Source organism: Cherax quadricarinatus, unplaced genomic scaffold (assembly GCF_038502225.1).
Source record: "Cherax quadricarinatus isolate ZL_2023a unplaced genomic scaffold, ASM3850222v1 Contig543, whole genome shotgun sequence".
Lineage (NCBI taxonomy): Eukaryota > Metazoa > Arthropoda > Malacostraca > Decapoda > Parastacidae > Cherax > Cherax quadricarinatus.
The window spans coordinates 130517-150724 of record NW_027195569.1 but is presented as its reverse complement, the minus strand read 5'-3'; the positions used below and the strand labels follow the sequence as shown (position 1 = coordinate 150724).

Here is a 20208-nt window from a genome sequence, read left to right as displayed (position 1 = left end):
CGTAGGGGTTCTTAAATGGAGATATCGCGGGTTGAAGGTAGACACACTTGTTGGATGGTAACATATATTGTCAGTCTGAGTTGATGGGAGATGGAGCCCAGCCTTGCCGTGTACTAGTCTGGATGGTCTGCCGCTGAGTGAGAGGGAGGCAGAGGTACGAGCCTACACATGCGCATCCCGTGACGTCACACAAAGTCACAGGCCTACAAGGGATCTCCTATCTAAAGCACATGGATGATACTAATATGCTATGCTATATAATGCAGGGATCAGCAGCTATGCTGACAGCTCGGTCATGTTACGTATGTCGTCTCGACATACACTACTATCTACAGGCTGAACAGGCAGGCGGTTCTGGGCTGATTCTATACAATAACAAATTCATATATAACTTAGAACTAATGGATGGTATCATAATGGATGTTACAACATGAGTTTTACGTAATGGGTGTTAACGTAATCACTTTTAACGTAATGCATTACAAACTATAAGAACAAATCATTATATAATATGGATGGAATTGATCGATCGATATGTATTCATGCACTCTACAGATTCTGAGGAAGAATAAATATATATATACAAGGTGAAATTAACAGCAAAGGCATCTGGTGCGCACTCAGACTATTACTGTCAAATTCACAGAATACGGAGGGAACGTGAACACGAAAATTTCTGACAAACTGATCAGCTAATAACAAAACACACAGTTGATAATTTCATTCATCTCGGACATCTAATTATACAGGCTGTTTACACTTAAACCCAATTCTGCGAGGGTAAGGTTTATGTATGCAGAATGGTTATCATCTCTGGGAGGATCGAATTCCTCTGCAATGGCTAACACATGCCTTGACTGAGGACAGTCTGAACGAGTATCTACAAAAGATACAGCTACAATCACTAGTGACTGTGGAATTACTAACTCGTCTGCTAGGAGTACTCAACTCGACTATTCGATACAGTAATTCTTGGCTCATTACAAAGTCACTAATGGGTGCTGGTGGCTTCACAGTAAGAATACGATCTTCCTGGAGCAGGAATCGAATCACACCAGACCACAAGGGATCTGTTCTTTGGGCAGTTTTGACATCCTCGACAGTAAATGGAGGAATGAACAAACTCGGTGGAGTAGATGACTCCCCCCGGTTGAAAAAAATTAACGCTATAACACGCAATATGAGCAAGGGAGAACGAATCTACTATCTCAAACTGCAAGCACAGGAGAAAATAAATGAACACGGTCAACAATGCTGATATTCAATCTGAGTCGCACACAGTGACACGAGGTATCAGCTATAAAGAAACTACACTTACAAACATTAACAACACGTGAAAGTTACTCGAGAAATAACTTCTTACAATGCACTGATTACTGTCAACTAGGATGGGATCACCATCTGGAACATTAGGAACAACAACAGACACTCTAGTGAGAACACTAGCTGTAACAGAGACGTCTTTCTGCAGACAGCATGTCACATCAACAAGAGATGGCATTACTAGTTTCAAGTAATCGTTTTCTGACAAGGCATCCCCTGTGGAGAAACTACTACTCGAACTAGCAGTCATTGCAGGGATAGGCTGTGCACTCATGGCAGTCTGAGTGTCCTCGGACACTTGAGGCAACAGAACACTATCTTGCAAGTCTGAAGGTGTAGGTGGAACACAGATGGGAGTGACAGAGTTACTAGTGCCTGACCGCTCGGCTACGTTAATAAGTAATGAACGAATCTATAGGAACTTAATCTGAACTTCATATTTCGCAGCACTTTAGCAAATCTCAGATACAAGCAATGAGAACAAACACATTGCTCAGGGACTAGGTATTGTCTTTCAGTCGGTAAGGAAATGTTGGTACTGTGGACTGATTCATATTGACTTTGACTGGCATGATACACTAAGTGAACGTTCAAAAGTGACTGGGACATCTTCTCAGTGAAATTACTGAAGGGCATAAGTCAAAAAAAAAAATAGAAAGAATAACACAATAGGCTTAAACGGGAAGAAAATACTTAACGACTCTGCATAAGTAATTAAAAATTGACAGGTCACACAGTAAGTAAAGAACTCACACAAGAAAAATATGCAACTTAACAAACAACACTTTGAAAATCAAGAGAACTTGTGCTTTACTCAAATCTAATTTGCTCAACTTTTACTTTAAATTGAATGAATGGCACAGTGAGTTGTCTTTACTTTCAATGCAACAGGGAAATACACAATAAAATGATAAAATGGACTCAATAAAACTTGTGCAAAAATGAAACAGAGGCACAATTCACTGAAATAAAATAAAATGACACAGACAGAATAAAATATTATGCACAGAACAGAGCATATGACACTGCACTGAAATAAACTGTACCAATATTGCAAATAATTGCTAATAAAAAAAAACACTGCTTAGAATCTCTGCAAGAAAAACTTTAGTGGCAACACAATATTTGCACAAGAATTATTGCAAAATGAATCAATGTGCAATAATAAAAATTATTACACACACAAGAAAAGAAATATATCAAGGAATGAACACTTTAACTCTTAACTGCAATCAAGCAACACTTAACAAGCAGAAGAACAATTTACTCTAAAAGAAGAACTTAAAAATTGCACTAAGAGTGAATTTGTTCAATGAAACATGAAAAATAATAGGTGCTAAAACGCATAACAAAAAAAGTTTGAACACTTACAGTGATGCAGAACACAACACATCAACATAAACACAATACTAGAATTTCTTGCAATGAAACTTGATGTGTGAAAAATTTTGTAAAAATTATTTCTTGCTTGCACAAAATAATGGCACTATTGTCTGTGGAAATAAGACAAATTAGACACTGGCTAAATGAAAGAATATGAACACAAGAATGTTCAACACACAGGGAACAAAACAAGAATACACAAATACTGGGAAGAAAAAAATATATAACAGACAACACTGAGTTGTGATGCAGAATATGAGGTGAAAAATTTACTGAAATACTTCACTGGAATACTGAGAACACTAGGTGATTCTGAAGTGTAAACATAAGTTCTGTACTGCTCATATGTTGCACACACAACAAAGGAAAAACACTAAGTACTTACTTCAAGTGTATAAAAAGACACACAGCACAACAGACATAAGATAATGCACGAAAATTAACACTGAATTAAGGAGATTAAAAGAAATTAATGCAATCAGTACATGATAAACACTGAGTCTGATCAAGAGTCACTGAATGTCACTAAGAGAAAAATCACTGGAAACACAAAAGAAATGTCTCAACACTCGCAAATGTCTCTATGAAAAAAAATATTATCGCTGTAACGACTTGGTGAAGAATGAGGTTGATGGTAGTGGAGAGTAGAGGATTGTTTATGTTGTCTTGCTGCTGTCCTCTGCACACGTGATCGTAGAATTGCGCTTACATCGACGAGAGACACACACAGGAGGCTTTTAACAGTGGTGCAAAAACACACTCTAGCTCTTGACCCCCTATGTGGTCCTTAAAATATGGTGCTACAACCCTTAGTAGTTCACCAAAACACTGAAGAAGTTAGGTGAGTGGGTAATGGCTGAGTGAGGCGTCTGAGGCCACGTGGTGAGTGTAGTTGGGTTTGTGGGTTAACAGGGCTGAGACCGGCAATGGTGCGACACACGTGGTCGTGGGTGGCTGGGTCTATGGGTTGAACGGCGTAAGCCCCACTGAGGACAGCCACACTGCCACGAAGATAATTCTAAGCTGACTGGCTTAAAAACAACCCACAAAATACCACAACACCACAAGGATGAAAAAGAACACTCAGAATTGCTTGGAGCTTGAATCACAAGCGATGAAGACTACTCACATGGCTTGCTTGAGTACTGGGGTAAGACACCTGGGTTAGTTGCTAGCTGGCTTATCTTAACCCTTCACACAGAATAGCTTGATAACTTCTCACGATGAGCACAGCAGAGGTGGAAGCTGGCTTGGCAGGCAAAGGAATTGGATGGGGTAGGCTAGGCTGGACTAGGACTCCGTTGTTCTGACTCCCCCACCACAGACTGGAAGCTGGCTTATTTTGCAAACTCGGGTCAACCCCTCAGGAGTGATGCAAATAAGCAGATAAACACTAATACAAAGAGACTGACCAGTGAATGGTGTAGAAGCTGGTAGGAGCTTGGGCAGGAGAACTGGCTTGAGGTAGCTGGCTGGCGTTAACCTCGGTAGGCCTACTGGGGACACGAAATGGCCGTCTTGCTGGTCGAAAGAAATCTCCAGAAATCGCTGTAATCGTCAGAATTACAGGCCCTCCGTTGCCACCATTTATCGTAGGGGTTCTTAAATGGAGATATCGCGGGTTGAAGGTAGACACACTTGTTGGAAGGTAACATATATTGTCAGTCTGAGTTGATGGGAGATGGAGCCCAGCCTTGCTGTGTACTAGTCTGGATGGTCTGCCGCCGAGTGAGAGGGAGGCAGAGGTACGAGCCTACACATGCACATCCCGTGATGTCACACAAAGTCACAGGCCTACAAGGGATCTCCTATCTAAAGCACATGGATGATACTAATATGCTATGCTATATAACACATGGATCAGCAACTACGCTGACAGTTCTATCTAGGCTGGAATACTGCTGCACACTAACACCATCTTTCAAGGCAGGTGAAATTGCTGACCTAGAAAATGTACGGAGAACCTTCACTGCGTGCATAACGTAGATGAAACACCTCAATTACTGGGAGTGCTTGAGGTTCCTGAACCTGTATTCCCTGGAATGCAGGCGGGAGAGATACATGATTATATACACCTGGAAAATCCTAGAGGAACTAGTACCGAACTTACACACGAGAATCACTCACTACGAAAGCAAAAGACTTGGCAGACGATGCAACATCCCCCCAATGAAAAGCAGGGGTGTCACTAGCACGTTAAGAGACCATACAATAAGTGTCAGGGGCCCGAGACTGTTCAACTGCCTCCCAGCATACATAAGGGGGATTACCAACAGACCCCTGGCAGTCTTCAAGCTGGCATTGGACAAGCACCTAAAGTCAGTTCCTGACCAGCCGGGCTGTGGCTCGTACGTTGGTTTGTGTGCAGCCAGCAGTAACAGCCTGGTTGATCAGGCTCTGATCCACCAGGAGGCCTGGTCACAGACTGGGCCACGGGGGCGTTGACCCCTGGAACTCTCTCCAGGTAAACTCAAGGCAATGCCTTATCACACTATGTATGCCACAGCGATTCTTAAATCTCTCAAACCATCCTTTGCTGGTCTTAAATTCACTCACATCACCACTAGTTGCAGGCATTTTTTTAATTAAATCGGCATGCAACTTCCTAGCCTTTTCACATATGATCGCTTGAGAGATGCTATCTACTGATAACTGTTTTTCGTTTATCCACACCAATAACAGTCTCCAAACATCTTTGAGTATTTGCGATCTCTGTTTCGAAAACATACTTGCACAATTTGCAACAACAGCTTCCTTGATTGCCTTTCTCTTGGTCAAGATAGTAGCGATGGTTGGTTGGGGTTTGTTATACAACCTGGCCAGCTCGGAGACATGCACTCCACTTTCGTACTTTGCAATTATCTCTTTTTTCAAATCCTTAGTAATTCTCACCCTTTTTACCACAGAGTTGGCACTAGAAGCTTTCTTGGGGTCCTTGGTGACTTATTTTGCAGTTACAAGTACCAAAAACACTGGAATAATGCAAACTGTACCGAATGTATGCATGGATGCAACTGCATTGGCTGGCTTGTAAACACTGGCACATAATAATTCCTGGACCTGGAGTTTACCTGGAAAGAGTTCTGGGGGTCAACGCCCCCGCGGCCCGGTCTGTGACCAGGCCTCCTGGTGGATCAGAGCCTGATCAACCAGGCTGTTACTGCTGGCTGCACGCAAACCAACGTACGAGCCACAGCCCGGCTGGGGCAGCTAAGGCGTGCTCAGGCAACACATGGACGCATTATGGACGGATCATGTTGATCGAGTTTTTCATCATTGGTCGGCGAAAATTTTCATGCTCAAACGCTTCGCTGGATGAATTTATCATTAGACGATGCCTTCGTTGGCCGAAGGCCCGAAGGTCCACTGTACAATCATTTCCCTCTTGGATTTCTGGTTGTCAGTGACACGAATTCTTACCAGGAGTTAATCTGGAGAGAGTTCCGGGGGTCAACGCCCCCGCGGCCCGGTCTATGACCAGGCCTCATGGTGGATCAGAGCCTGATCAACCAGGCTGTTACTGCTGGCTGCACACAATCCAATGTATGTGCCACAGCCCGCCTGGTCAGGTATGACTTTAGGTGCTTGTCCAGTGACTGCTTGAAAACAACCAGGGGTTTATTCGTAATCCCCCTTATGTATGCTGGGAGGCAGTTTAACAGTCTTGGACCCCTGATACTTATTGTGTTGTCTCTTAACATGCTAGTGACACCCTTGCTTTTCATTAGGGGGATGTTGCATTGTCTGTCGAGTCTTTTGCTTTCGTAGTGAGTGATTTTCGTGTGCAAGTTTGGTACTAGTCCCTCTAGGATTTCCTAGGTGTATATAATCATGTATCTCTCCCGCCTGCATTCCAGGGAGTACAGGTTCAGGAACTTCAAGTGCTCCCAGTAATTGAGGTGTTTTATCTCCGTTATGCACGCCATGAATGTTCTCTGTACAATTTCTAGGTCAGCAATTTCACCTACCTTGAAAGGTGCTGTTAGTGTGCAGCAATATTCCAACCTAGATAGAACAAGCGACCTGAAGAGTGTCATCATGGGCTTGGCATCCCTAGTTTTGAAGGTTCTCTTTATCCATCCTGTAATTTTTCTTGCAGATGTGACTGATAAAATGTTATGGTCCTTGAGGGTGAGATCCTCCGACATGATCACTCCCAGGTCTTTGACGTTAGTTTTTTGCTCTATTTTGTGGCTGGAATTTGTTTTATGCTCTGATGAAGTTTTAATTTTATGTTTCCCATATTGCAGTAATTGAAATTTCTCATCGTTGAACTTCATATTGTTTTCTGCAGCCCATTGAAAGATTTGGTTGATGTCTGCCTTGAGCCTTGCAATGTCTGCAATGGAAGACACTGCCATGAAGATTCGGGTGTCATCTGCAAAGGTGATGCCAAGTAAGGTACAGCTGACACATAAGATTTGCTGTTAAAAGGAAAACTTTCCTATATGTCGTTCCTAAACATTCGTATTTCAGCTGACTTATGAAGGTCAGCCCCTAAAATAGCCTACCCTCCAGGAGTGAGAAGGACGGCACCTAGGCAATGATTGACCAGAGTTTAAAATACTACACAGGCTACTGGATAGTCACCTTGCCTTGTTTTAAATTGCCAGAGGTGAAGTTGCCTATGAAGATGAAGACAGGAAAGGCAGAAGGATAGCAGTGTAAGTAGTGTGTGCATGGTTAGGCCAGTGTAATTGTTGGGGAATTGTGGGCTTAGGATGTGGTAGGATGAGGTGGGGAACTAGCAATCTAGTCACTGCCTTATTCTCTTGAAGGGATGGGGCTTGAAGTGACCACAAGCAAGCTTTCCTCTCAGCCCTGATCAATTTATAACTCAGGATAACCCATAAAATGTAACTTGGGTCTTAGTGCTTTGAGGGGAATCGCCGACGTCCTCTCCACTTGCAGACTCCAGTCCAGAAGAGGTCCTCTGTACTGTAGTAGGTTCGCTGATCTTATCCCGGCCCAGGTGTTTTTCAGATGGTGACCTAGCGAGGAGGTCCTCACCTCACACCTTTAAGTAAGCATGCTAAATATTCCAGGAAGACCATCCAGACTGTGATCCCATGAGAAGTCTGTACCATCTCTTGGGAGGCAAAGCTCCAGGTCAATGAAGATATCTCACTGAAATCCTGCAGTAAACTTCATAATTTTTCCATTTACATCTGCTTGGCAGAAGCTATATAGGGGGTGTGAGGGGAGGACCACTTTCAGTCTATCTGAAGATGTACAAAGAGGTAACTCCATATCGAATTAACTTAAAACTGTTCTCCGTGGTGAAGTGCCGCAGCTTCCATCCCACTCCCACCTTAGGGTGGACAAAGCACCAGACGATGCCGTATTGTCTGTTCCCTCAGGTAGCGACTCAGAGTGGACAAAGGTATGAGAATATAGAGAACAAATAACAAGGGAAAATTACTAGAATGAGAAAATAAAAGGTAGCTCTCTATTCTCTTGGTAGTATGCTGCCACTACCTGCTCTTTTAATAGTGGAAGAAATAAAAGTAGCCATAGTCAATAGGAGAAGGGAGGAAACTACAAAGGTTGGGTTAAAGCAGGGGAAAACCCAGTGAGAAATAATACAGGATAGTTATAACAAGATAGGGGTCCTGATAAGTATTGGCTCTTAGGGTAACTAGGCCTGAAACTTGAGCAGTAGGCACCTTATCAGGGGCTAGACTCTCCAAAAAAAAAAAAGTGTGTATATTATTCAATCTTGGGCGGAAAAAATTATATACTGAGTCAAAAAAGGAGAATTAGTGTGCACTACCTAGCAGAGTTTACTGCCAGAGGGGAATCATAGGCCTGTGTCCCGTGTGGAAAAAAATAATAATAATTGAACTTTTCGTGTCAGAGGAAAGAAAGTCTCCCTGATAACATTGAGTATACATAGTGTATAGTGTATACTACAGTGGCTCCCTAGTATATTGATGATAAAGGCTAAAGTGTCATTTGAAAACAGGTGAATTTGTAAATGAAGTGATAAGCCTATAGAAGCAGGTGCCAGAAGTCGCCAGAAACTTACCACAGTGGTCAGCTGTTTTAATAATCTTCCTGGCTTGCTAGTGTACTCGCATATAATCTAGTGATACCAGTGAATAGCAGAATACAGTGTTGTAGTAGCAACTAACCAGTATTATAATGGTACTTAGTGGAGTGGAGTGACTTTCATTAGTTTCTTTTTTCTTGAAATACCAGACGTATACTGTGAATTTCATATAACTTGTAGTTACCAGCGGTCGCAATATACACAACGAGAAGCAAATATTACTACAGAAAAAGCGTCCTTCCTCCAAAATTTCCACCAGTCAACTATAGTGATAATATAGCATTTATTATGGACACGGAAAAGAAAATAGAAAAGCTAGATACAGCGATTGATAAACAAGGGTGGAGGTCGACCGTTCGTCACTGTAGGAGCTGCCAGCAGTCGCCGATTTCTTCAACACGCAAGTTATACTTTTGTATCAGTCAAATCACATATTACTCGGGTAGATAATTTCCAGTAGATCCTTCATGTGTTAGCTCAAATCACCGACCAGTATGTTTTAAATAAGTGACCCACTGATCAGATCAGATCGACTGGTCCGAACCCTTGACTGGTCCGAACCCTTGATGGTCCGAACCCTTGACTGATTTCAAACGGTTTCGTTGGACAAAAAAGCAGACTGTAAACGGATGGGGTTGTAGGCGCCCGTATAAACACAAACATTAAAAATCAGGAACGTGACGGTAAGCTGTCCAATATACAAAAACAGTTAGAAACAGAAATACAAATAGCTAGAGCTTCATTTAAGGTTATTAATAGAATATTCAAGAGGTTGCTAGTAGAATTGCAGTAAATCAACCATTCAAATCATTATGAAGCTGTGTGTAGTCTGTGGTCAGTCAAACAAACGGGCTTCCACATGGATAAATTGTCATTTTTGTGGAAATTGGTGTCACGCCCCTTGTGCAGATATCCAAGAACTAGCTACAAGCAGTATTAAAACAGAGAAGTGTTTTTGGGTATGCCCAAATGAGGAAAATCTGTGGACTAAAATCACAAGGGTATTAAAAGAGGACAACATCAAAGCTGCTTTCATAGAAAACCTGGAAGCTTTCTACAACAGATGGGAACATAAAAAGTCTGGGCTGAATGGTACTGCCCTTGATACTGGCCATGTAGTCACAAACTGTAAGGCTGGAGGTGATGTCCTGGTAGTCAGTAAATGTGGGGCGGATAGTGCTGTCCTGGGAGACAGTAATGGTGAAGCTGGAGGTGCTGTCCTGGGAGACAGTAATGGTGAAGCTGGAGGTGCTGTCCTGGGAGACAGAAATGGTGAAGCTGGAGATGCTGTCCTGGGAGACAGTAATGGTGAAGCTGGAGATTTTGTCCAGGTAGTCGGGAATTATACGCAGGAAGGAATACATATAAATGACCTCATAGGGGACAGGAGCCATAGTAGGGAAACAAGTGTAGTCAAAGATAAGATAAAACCAATATTGCAAACTAGAAATACCGCAGGAAATAGCAAACAAGAGGACTCCAATAGCAATAGTGAGGATAAATTACCAAAAACAACTGGTGGGAGCTCCATTGTTGGTGCTAGGGAGGATAGAAGTAAGACAGGGAAACATGCACCAACAGGGAATACAGTCACAGAAACCCAAGGCAAGCGGAAACCAAGCCTGTGCACATACTATGCACTTGGTATCTGCTGGCATGGGAAATCTGGAAAAACAGATGGGACGTGCAACTATGACCACCCTAGAAAATGCCATGCACATATGACAACAGGAAAATGCAAACTCCCTTCCTGTAAGCTTTTTCACCCTGAACTGTGTACCTCTTCAGTACAGGAAAGACTGTGCTATAACTTAAATTGCCAGGCATACCATCTAAAGGGGACAAAAAGATACAAAACATCCAGGCCATGGGAAAACCTGGGTAGCCACAGCCACTCAAGAGGGAGAGGTTTTTTAGTGCCAGGAAGGAAAAAAAACTGGCAGGAAATGGCAGAAATCGTACACCAAATCCAGTCATTCCTGGAGTGGAACCACAGTCGATGGCCTCCACTCCAAACCAACAGATACAGATACTAATGCCGGAAAAAAAATCCCCCCCCCAGTACCAACAATACCACCAGTCCGATGACATTCTTCTTTGCAAATATACAGGGTCTAAAGCCAGCAACAAACAACAAAATACCTTTCATCCGTGGACTGCTTGCAGAGGCAAAGGCAATTCTCGCGGCTTTCACTGAGACCCACATAAAGGATCACTTGGACAACGAAATATGGATCCCAGGTTACAACCTATACAGATGTGACAGAGTGAACAGGCAAAAGGGGGGGGGGTTGGCCTGTACATTGCAGAGTCACTTGTTTGCACAGAACTGCTTAATGCCTCAAATGATGTAGTGGAAGTTTTAGCAGTAAAGGTCGAGAACCAAAACCTAGTCATTGTGGTAGTCTACAAGCCTCCAGATGCAACATCCCAGCAATTCCAGGAACAGCTGTTAAAAATTGACCACTGTCTGGAAAATCTTCCAGCTCCTGCACCCAACATCTTGCTCCTGGGGGATTTCAACTTAAGGCACCTAAAATGGAGGAATATAGCAAATAATATTGTTGCAGTAATAACACCAGGAGGCAGCTCTGATGAAAACTCACACTCACACGAGCTTTTAAATCTCTGCACAAAATTCAATTTAAACCAGCAAATAATAGAGCCTACTAGACTGGAGAATACACTAGACCTCATCTTCACTAACAATGATGATCTGATAAGAAACGTCACCATATCAAAAACAATATACTCAGATCACACCATAATTGAGGTTCAGACATGTATGCGTGGAGCCCCAGACCGACAAAATGAGACTAGTCACGAGGGAGCATTCACCAAATTCAACTTCAATAACAAAAACATAAAGTGGGACCAAGTAAACCAAGTCCCAACCGATATAAGCTGGGAAGATATACTAAGCAACACAGACCCCAACTTATGCCTAGAACAGATTAACTCGGTGGCACTCGATGTATGCACAAGGCTTATTCCTCTAAGAAAAAGGAGGAGTAGATGTAAAATAGAAAGAGACAGGCGCTCCCTTTACAGGCGACAGAAAAGAATAACAGAGCGGCTAAAAGAGGTCAATATATCTGAAATGCGTAGGGAGACACTGGTCAGAGAAACAGCAAGCATCGAACTTAAGCTAAAAGAATCCTTTAGGAGTCAGGAATCGCGGGAAGAACTAAAAGCCATAAATGAAATCAAAAGAAACCCAAAGTATTTCTTCTCCTATGCCAAATCAAAATCGAGAACAACGTCCAGTATTGGGCCCCTACTTAAACAAGATGGGTCCTACACAGATGACAGCAAGGAAATGAGTGAGCTACTCAAGTCCCAATATGACTCAGTTTTTAGCAAGCCGCTAACCAGACTGAGAGTCGAAGATCAAAATGAATTTTTTATGAGAGAGCCACAAAATTTGATTAACACAAGCCTATCCGATGTTATCCTGACGCCAAATGACTTCGAACAGGCGATAAATGACATGCCCATGCACTCTGCCCCAGGGCCAGACTCATGGAACTCTGTGTTCATCAAGAACTGCAAGAAGCCCCTATCACTAGCCTTTTCCATCCTATGGAGAGGGAGCATGGACACGGGGGTCGTCCCTCAGTTACTAAAAACAACAGACATAGCCCCACTCCACAAAGGGGGCAGTAAAGCAACAGCAAAGAACTACAGACCAATAGCACTAACATCCCATATCATAAAAATCTTTGAAAGGGTCCTAAGAAGCAAGATCACCACCCATCTAGAAACCCATCAGTTACACAACCCAGGGCAACATGGGTTTAGAACAGGTCGCTCCTGTCTGTCTCAACTATTGGATCACTACGACAAGGTCCTAAATGCACTAGAAGACAAAAAGAATGCAGATGTAATATATACAGACTTTGCAAAAGCCTTCGACAAGTGTGACCATGGCGTAATAGCGCACAAAATGCGTGCTAAAGGAATAACAGGAAAAGTCGGTCGATGGATCTATAATTTCCTCACTAACAGAACACAGAGAGTAGTCGTCAATAGAGTAAAGTCCGAGGCAGCTACGGTGAAAAGCTCTGTTCCACAAGGCACAGTACTCGCTCCCATCTTGTTCCTCATCCTCATATCCGACATAGACAAGGATGTCAGCCACAGCACCGTGTCTTCCTTTGCAGATGACACCCGAATCTGCATGACAGTGTCTTCCATTGCAGACACTGCAAGGCTCCAGGCGGACATCAACCAAATCTTTCAGTGGGCTGCAGAAAACAATATGAAGTTCAACGATGAGAAATTTCAATTACTCAGATATGGTAAACATGAGGAAATTAAATCTTCATCAGAGTACAAAACAAATTCTGGCCACAAAATAGAGCGAAACACCAACGTCAAAGACCTGGGAGTGATTATGTCGGAGGATCTCACCTTCAAGGACCATAACATTGTATCAATCGCATCTGCTAGAAAAATGACAGGATGGATAATGAGAACCTTCAAAACTAGGGAGGCCAAGCCCATGATGACACTCTTCAGGTCACTTGTTCTATCTAGGCTGGAATATTGCTGCACACTAACAGCACCTTTCAAGGCAGGTGAAATTGCCGACCTAGAAAATGTACAGAGAACTTTCACGGCGCGCATAACGGAGATAAAACACCTCAATTACTGGGAGCGCTTGAGGTTCCTAAACCTGTATTCCATGGAACGCAGGAGGGAGAGATACATGATTATATACACCTGGAAAATCCTAGAGGGACTAGTACCGAACTTGCACACGAAAATCACTCACTACGAAAGCAAAAGACTTGGCAGACGATGCACCATCCCCCCAATGAAAAGCAGGGGTGTCACTAGCACGTTAAGAGACCATACAATAAGTGTCAGGGGCCCGAGACTGTTCAACTGCCTCCCAGCACACATAAGGGGGATTACCAACAGACCCCTGGCAGTCTTCAAGCTGGCACTGGACAAGCACCTAAAGTCAGTTCCTGATCAGCCGGGCTGTGGCTCGTACGTTGGTTTGCGTGCAGCCAGCAGCAACAGCCTGGTTGATCAGGCGCTGATCCACCAGGAGGCCTGGTCACAGACCGGGCCGCGGGGGCGTTGACCCCCGAAACTCTCTCCAGGTAAACTCCAGGTAATTTAACCTTGGACAAATGGACAATACGTACATGGCTCAAAGGGGGAAGTAAAACATGTTCAGATAAAACCATTTACAATTTAATAAACACATTACATGGAAATCTGAAATCAATGACACCCAAAAAAAAAAATGCAAGGAACAGATACCTATTATTACAGTAGAACCTGCTTACTGATTTTATAACAATCACTCCACACAGTTCCCGAGGAACTCCCTTGCTTTGACATACTGTCTGGGGTTTCCTCCCTTGATTTACTGCCTTGATACATTCCTCCTTCAGACCGCTGCTGAGGTCTTCCCCAAATCCTAGATTACAGGCCTGGACTGATTCTCCAGTGCTAAGGTTTTCAGGGTCTCTAGAAAACTATCTCCTTTCCTCAGTATCTCTCCATCAACCGACACATTTCTACCATTTTGTAGGCATCTCTAAGGGGATGTGGGGAGGTGGGGTAGCCTGGTTGCTGCTACAAAAAAAATAAAGATCTTACAAAAAAATAAGAGAGGAACATAATCAACAAGACACTTCTTCACATTCATCAAAACAATAAAAATGGCATATTAAAAATAATTCCCTTATAAAACAAAAAAGATTATATAAGAAAAAAGACATTAGCTGAAATACAGTAAACAAACAATATAACTTAACACAGTAAGACACAAACTAGGTTATGTTAACTTACATGTGACAGATAAATTACAGAAAATAAACAGTTAAACATAAGTAGTAGATATTTAGTAAAACAATTTTAACATAAAAGATAAGGTAGGAAAGATATAGGTTAGAACTAAAGAGTCTTAGGGTAGATCACACGTTAAGAAAAGATTTACTTGCACCAGAGAAATGGTCCATGTAAAAGTAAAATAGATTTAAAAATAGTTAGGTTAAAAATAGGCTAGAGTGAAGATGAGAACAAAGCTGGCATAGCACATGGGTCATAATTAACCACATTTATGCCTTAAATTATCACTAATCTTACAATTTACTCTAATCATACAATATACAGGTATTATTTAGGTTATAATAATAAGGCAAGTTATAAGGCATACACAGTTAATATCCCTGCCAAGGGTAGTATGAGAAATGTCATCTGGAGATTGTCTCCCCCAGTGGCTATAACACAAAGACTGCAGTTTAATAATACTGAGCTTCTCTGCTTATACTCCTTTACACAGGGTATGAACTCACTTGTTAGCAGCAGATAGGTGTACATGAACAATAAAAAAAAACCTGCCTATGCCAACAAAAGAGACGGGAGTTGAGGCCAGTTTATAAAGTTCTCGTGTTTCCCTCCATTGTTTTGAACAGAACTCCCACTCGTGTATGCAAGCTCTTCACAACACTCCTACAACAGGAGGTCAACTCACCTCTACAAACATTATTCTACTCACACTAATTATTACACTGAATACTAATATTAAAAGAAAAAATCAGATTAAAAAAAGTGACCTTTATCCACTATATTAGAGATAAACAAGAATTCTCGTGAAAACATATTGGAACCACCAATAATAGAAAATCAACATGCGAGGATGGTCACAATTAAAATACCTTTCTTTAGTTGAATTACAGCTGTTACATAATGATATTTGCAAAACATCTACAGATACTACAGTAATAATAATAATAATAATAATAATAATAATAATAATAATAATAATAATAATAATAATAATAAAAATAATAATGATAATAATATAATAATAATAATAATAATAATCTACATATACTACATTAATAATAATAATAATAATAATAATAATAATAATAATAATAATAATAATAATAATAATAATAATAATAATAATGATAATAATAATAATAATAATAATAATAATAATAATAATAATAATAATAATAATAATAATAATTTCTCAAACACTTGCCTTGTATTTTATTATATTTCAATACAACATTGATGGTAGATGTCATTACTTATCTAATCATTTAAACTGCATTTATTTCCTTCACCTGAGTTACATAACTATGCACATAGTAAATACGTAAGGATATAGATAAAAAATACACAGCAAACACAGTCATGAAATTTTCACGACGAATATTTATCACACCTTACATAAGTAATGCTTGAGGGGCTGATTTGCTTCATTACAGCGGCCTGGAGCAAAAGCTCTCGCCTCATACGGTGAGGGTCCGGGTTCAATTCCCGGTGAAGGGATGAAAACATTAGACATGGATGTCTATGTTCATTTTCTGTGGAGGTTGGTCCTCTATGTCCTCTTAGTGCTGAATTGCTTCGAGTAGTAAAGAGTCTTCATTTGCAGTGAGGTGATTAGAAGTTTGAAATAATCCATGGTAAGATGATCCAACAAGGAGTATGCTTCGTTGTCCCTCTTCAGATAGACTGATAGAGGTCGTCACATCACACAACTGATATAGCTTCTGCGAAGCATCTTGGAGAAGCTATATTAGGGGTGTGATGTGAGAACCTCTATCAGTCTATCTGATGAGGGACAATGGAGCATCCTTCTTATTGGATCTACTTACCATTGGTGTTCTCAAACAACTGGTAAATGTGTGGCAAAGAGTGAAAGAACGCAGTGATAATCAAAACATGAAACAGCTCGACCTCTAGATTTACAACGACGGAACAGAGTTAATAGTTGAAAGTTACAACAAACTTAAAAGATTTTTAAAAAAAACAAATCATGGATTTAAACAGTTATGATGTAGCAAATCTCTTTACAAAACCATTCTGTGAATTATTCTTTAAAACCAACTTCATCAACTCAACAGACGCCATTCATCATTAAGACGTCAAAGCAATAACACACATATATGTGGGAACAAGAAATTGGCCTCACTATTTGAAGACTCCTCAGACGGAGACACCAAAACTTTTATATGAAGTGATGTCTAAAATCCCCCTCACTTCACTAAAAGCTAACCCAGATCCTCACTTTCTTAGATGTCTCCAACAAATCAACCAACACCTTCATGAATTCTTTCAGTCTCCAAACAACCACAGATGAGACAACATGTAACAGGACCTTCCTCAGACAAGAACAGGGACAATAATACACAAAAGAAATTACATAATATGTGAACGAGCGAATCTGGAACATTTGACAGCAACTCTAAAGATGTCTGCGAACACTTTACCGACTAGCGACAATGAATAAATTTTTCTAGATATTCTAGTTTCTTGAGAAATTCGTTCTTTGACGCAAAAATGCTCGCAAACGTCTTCAGGAAGGTCTGGGGAAGGTCCTGCTGTATTTTGTCACAACTATGATTGATTGGAGACTGGAAAAGCTCATGGAGGTGTCGGTTGTTTTGTTGGAGACCTGTGGAAGAAAGTGAGGATCTGGATTAGTTTTTAGTGAAGTGAGAGGGATTTTAGACATCACTTCATATAAAAGTTTTGGTAAACACATGATGGTGTCTCTGTCTGAGTCTTCAAATAGTGAGTCCTGAAGATACTTTTGACATTCTCTTATTCCCACATATATGTGTGTTATTGCTTTGACGTCTTTCTGATGAATGGCGTCTGTTGAGTTGAAGAAGTTAGTTTTAAAGAATAATTCACAGAATGGATATTAAATATTTAAATTTTCCAAAATACATATTTTTTTTTATTTGTCAATTTTGCTTTTACTGGACAATTCATTATTTTATAATTTATCTTCACATACATCTTAATTAAAGTAAAACATCTGACTAAAACATTTAACCTTGGGTAATTTATGGTATTTCTGTCAGTTTTACTGAGAAAAATATTTCTGTGATGTTGAAGTTCTGGTGGCGAGTCAAGAGGCAGATGATGAAGTTCTGGTGGTGAGTGAAGAGGCAGACGAAGAAGTTCTGGTGGTGAGTGAAGAGGCAGACGAAGAAGTTCTGGTGGTGAGTGAAGAGGCAGACGAAGAAGTTCTGGTGGTGAGTGAAGAGGCAGACGAAGAAATTTTGGTGGTGAGTCGAGGCAGGCGATGAAGTTCTGGTGGTGAGTCAAGAGACAGACGAAGAAGTTCTGGTGGCGAGTCAAGAGGCAGATGATGAAGTTCTGGTGGTGAGTGAAGAGGCAGACGAAGAAGTTCTGGTGGTGAGTGAAGAGGCAGAAGAGGCAGAAGAAGTTCTGGTGGTGAGTGAAGAGGCAGACGAAGAAGTTCTGGTGGTGAGTGAAGAGGCAGACGAAGAAGGCAGATTCTGGTGGTGAGTCAAGAGGCAGACGAAGAAGTTCTGGTGGTGAGTCAAGAGGCAGACGATGAAGTTCTGGTGGTGAGTCGAGGCAGGCGATGAAGTTCTGGTGGTGAGTCGAGACAGACGAAGAAGTTCTGGTGGCGAGTCAAGAGGCAGACGATGAAGTTCTGGTGGCGAGTCAAGAGCCAGACGATGAAGTTCTGGTGGTGAGTCAAGAGGCAGACGAAGAAGTTCTGGTGGTGAGTCAAGAGGCAGACAATGTAGTTCGATGAAGTTCTGGTGGTGAGTCAAGAGACAGACGAAGAAGTTCTGGTGGTGAGTCAAGAGGCAGACGATGAAGTTCTGGTGGCGAGTCAAGAGCCAGACGATGAAGTTCTGGTGGTGAGTCAAGAGGCAGACGAAGTTCTGGTGGTGAGTCAAGAGGACGATGAACAAGTTCTGGTGGTGAGTCACGAGGCAGACGAAGTTCTGGTGGTGAGTCAAGAGGCAGACGATGAAGTTCTGGCGGTGAGTCAAGAGGCAGACGATGAAGTTCTGGTGGTGAGTCAAGAGGCAGACGAAGAAGTTCTGGTGGTGAGTCAAGAGGCAGCCGAATTTAGCAGCAGATTAACTGGCAGAAGTTTAGTTAAGTTTCTTCTTTTGTTTAACTTTCTTACGGTCGAACACCATAGATCTGAAAACATCAACATTGTTTGTTACTCACTTATAATATGTAAAAATAACTGTTCAGCATAGATAATCAAATTTATAATTATTCATTATGCAAGTTTTCTAGCATTCTTAAATAGAGATTTCAACATAAACACTACACGACCAGGATCCACAAGTAACCGAATTCACAAACACAATGAGTAACTGCCTGTTGCTACTAACAATATCTAAACCTAGAGGAATCACTGATTATTATTATTATAATCAAAAAGAAGCTATACAGCGCTGCAGGGTAGGGAAGGAAGCAAGGGAATTGGATGGCAGAAGGGAGGGGGGATGATCAGCATGTTACAGAAAACAGCGGGGCAGGGGATAGTACGGGGGTAGAGGGTAGCAAGAGATTGAAGTAGAAAGGGCTGAAGGTATCAGAATTTGTGAAGTCAGTCAGTCGTTGTCAAAAAGTCAATGAGAGAGTCCGGATGAAAGGTGGGTCCATCAGTGAGAAGGGAAGGTAAAGAGAGAGCAGCAGAGCGAAGACGACGACAGAGGTAAATTCTGCGTGCTCGTTGATAAAGTGGGCAGTCCAACAGAATGTGGCTGACTGATAATGGAGCTTGGCAATTCTCACAGAGAGGAGCAAGACGCCTCTCCATGAGATATCCATGAGTAAGACGAGTATGGCCAATGCGAAGACGGGAGAGAGTAGTCTCCCAACCTCGACACTGGTGATAAGAAGACGGCCAGTAACCTATACTCGGTTTAATAGACTGAAGTTTGTTGCCGAGCATAGTAGACCAACGTTGTTGCCAACGGGTGTGAAGGTGGGAAGATATTGCAGCAAAATAGTCCGTAAATGGAATACCTCTATAAGAAACTGGTAGGTCATGTACTGCTGACCGCGCAGCAGTGTCTGCCTGTTCATTGCCCTGTACGTCAACATGACCAGGGACCCAACAAAAAACAATATCTTTATGCTTGGTAAAGATGCGGCGTAGCCAAAGTTGGATACGGAGGACTAAGGGGTGAGGTGTATCAAATTTTTGTATAGCCTGTAAAGCACTAAGGGAGTCTGAGACAACCACAAATGATGACACAGGCATAGATGCAATACGGATAAGTGCTGTAAGGATGGCATATAATTCAGCAGTAAAAATACTAGCCGAAGATAGTAAATGCCCTTGTACGACGTTGTCCGGAAACACTGCTGCGAATCCTATGCCGTCAGAAGACTTAGAGCCATCTGTGTACACAGCAATGGCATGAGAATGAGAGTGAAAGTGGTCAAGAAAAAGAGAGCGGGAAGCGACCGTAGACAGTTGGGCTTTCGAGCAAGGGAGGGAGAAAGAACAGACTCGAACAGCTGGAACTTCCCAGGGGGGTAGGGAAAAGTGAGATGCTACATGTACATAGAAAGGTGGTAGTTGAAGAGAAGACAAGAGCGAATGAAGGCGAAGAGAGAAGGGACGGAGTAAACAGGGGCGGCGAACAAATAAAGAATGTCTACTAATATCG

At 41.8% G+C, this 20208-nt stretch overlaps 1 protein-coding gene across 1 annotated transcript in view; it reads right to left on the bottom strand.

The window, feature by feature from the left end:
* Positions 1–18317: 18317 nt before the first annotated feature.
* The window catches only part of LOC138851411 (uncharacterized), a 116692-nt gene continuing 114801 nt past the window's right edge, over positions 18318–20208 (bottom strand). Inside the window, exon 3 of the mRNA XM_070080506.1 lies at positions 18318–18718. Coding sequence (XP_069936607.1) covers positions 18667–18718 — 52 coding nt within the window. The 3' untranslated portion in view covers positions 18318–18666. The remainder of the gene's footprint in view (positions 18719–20208) is intronic.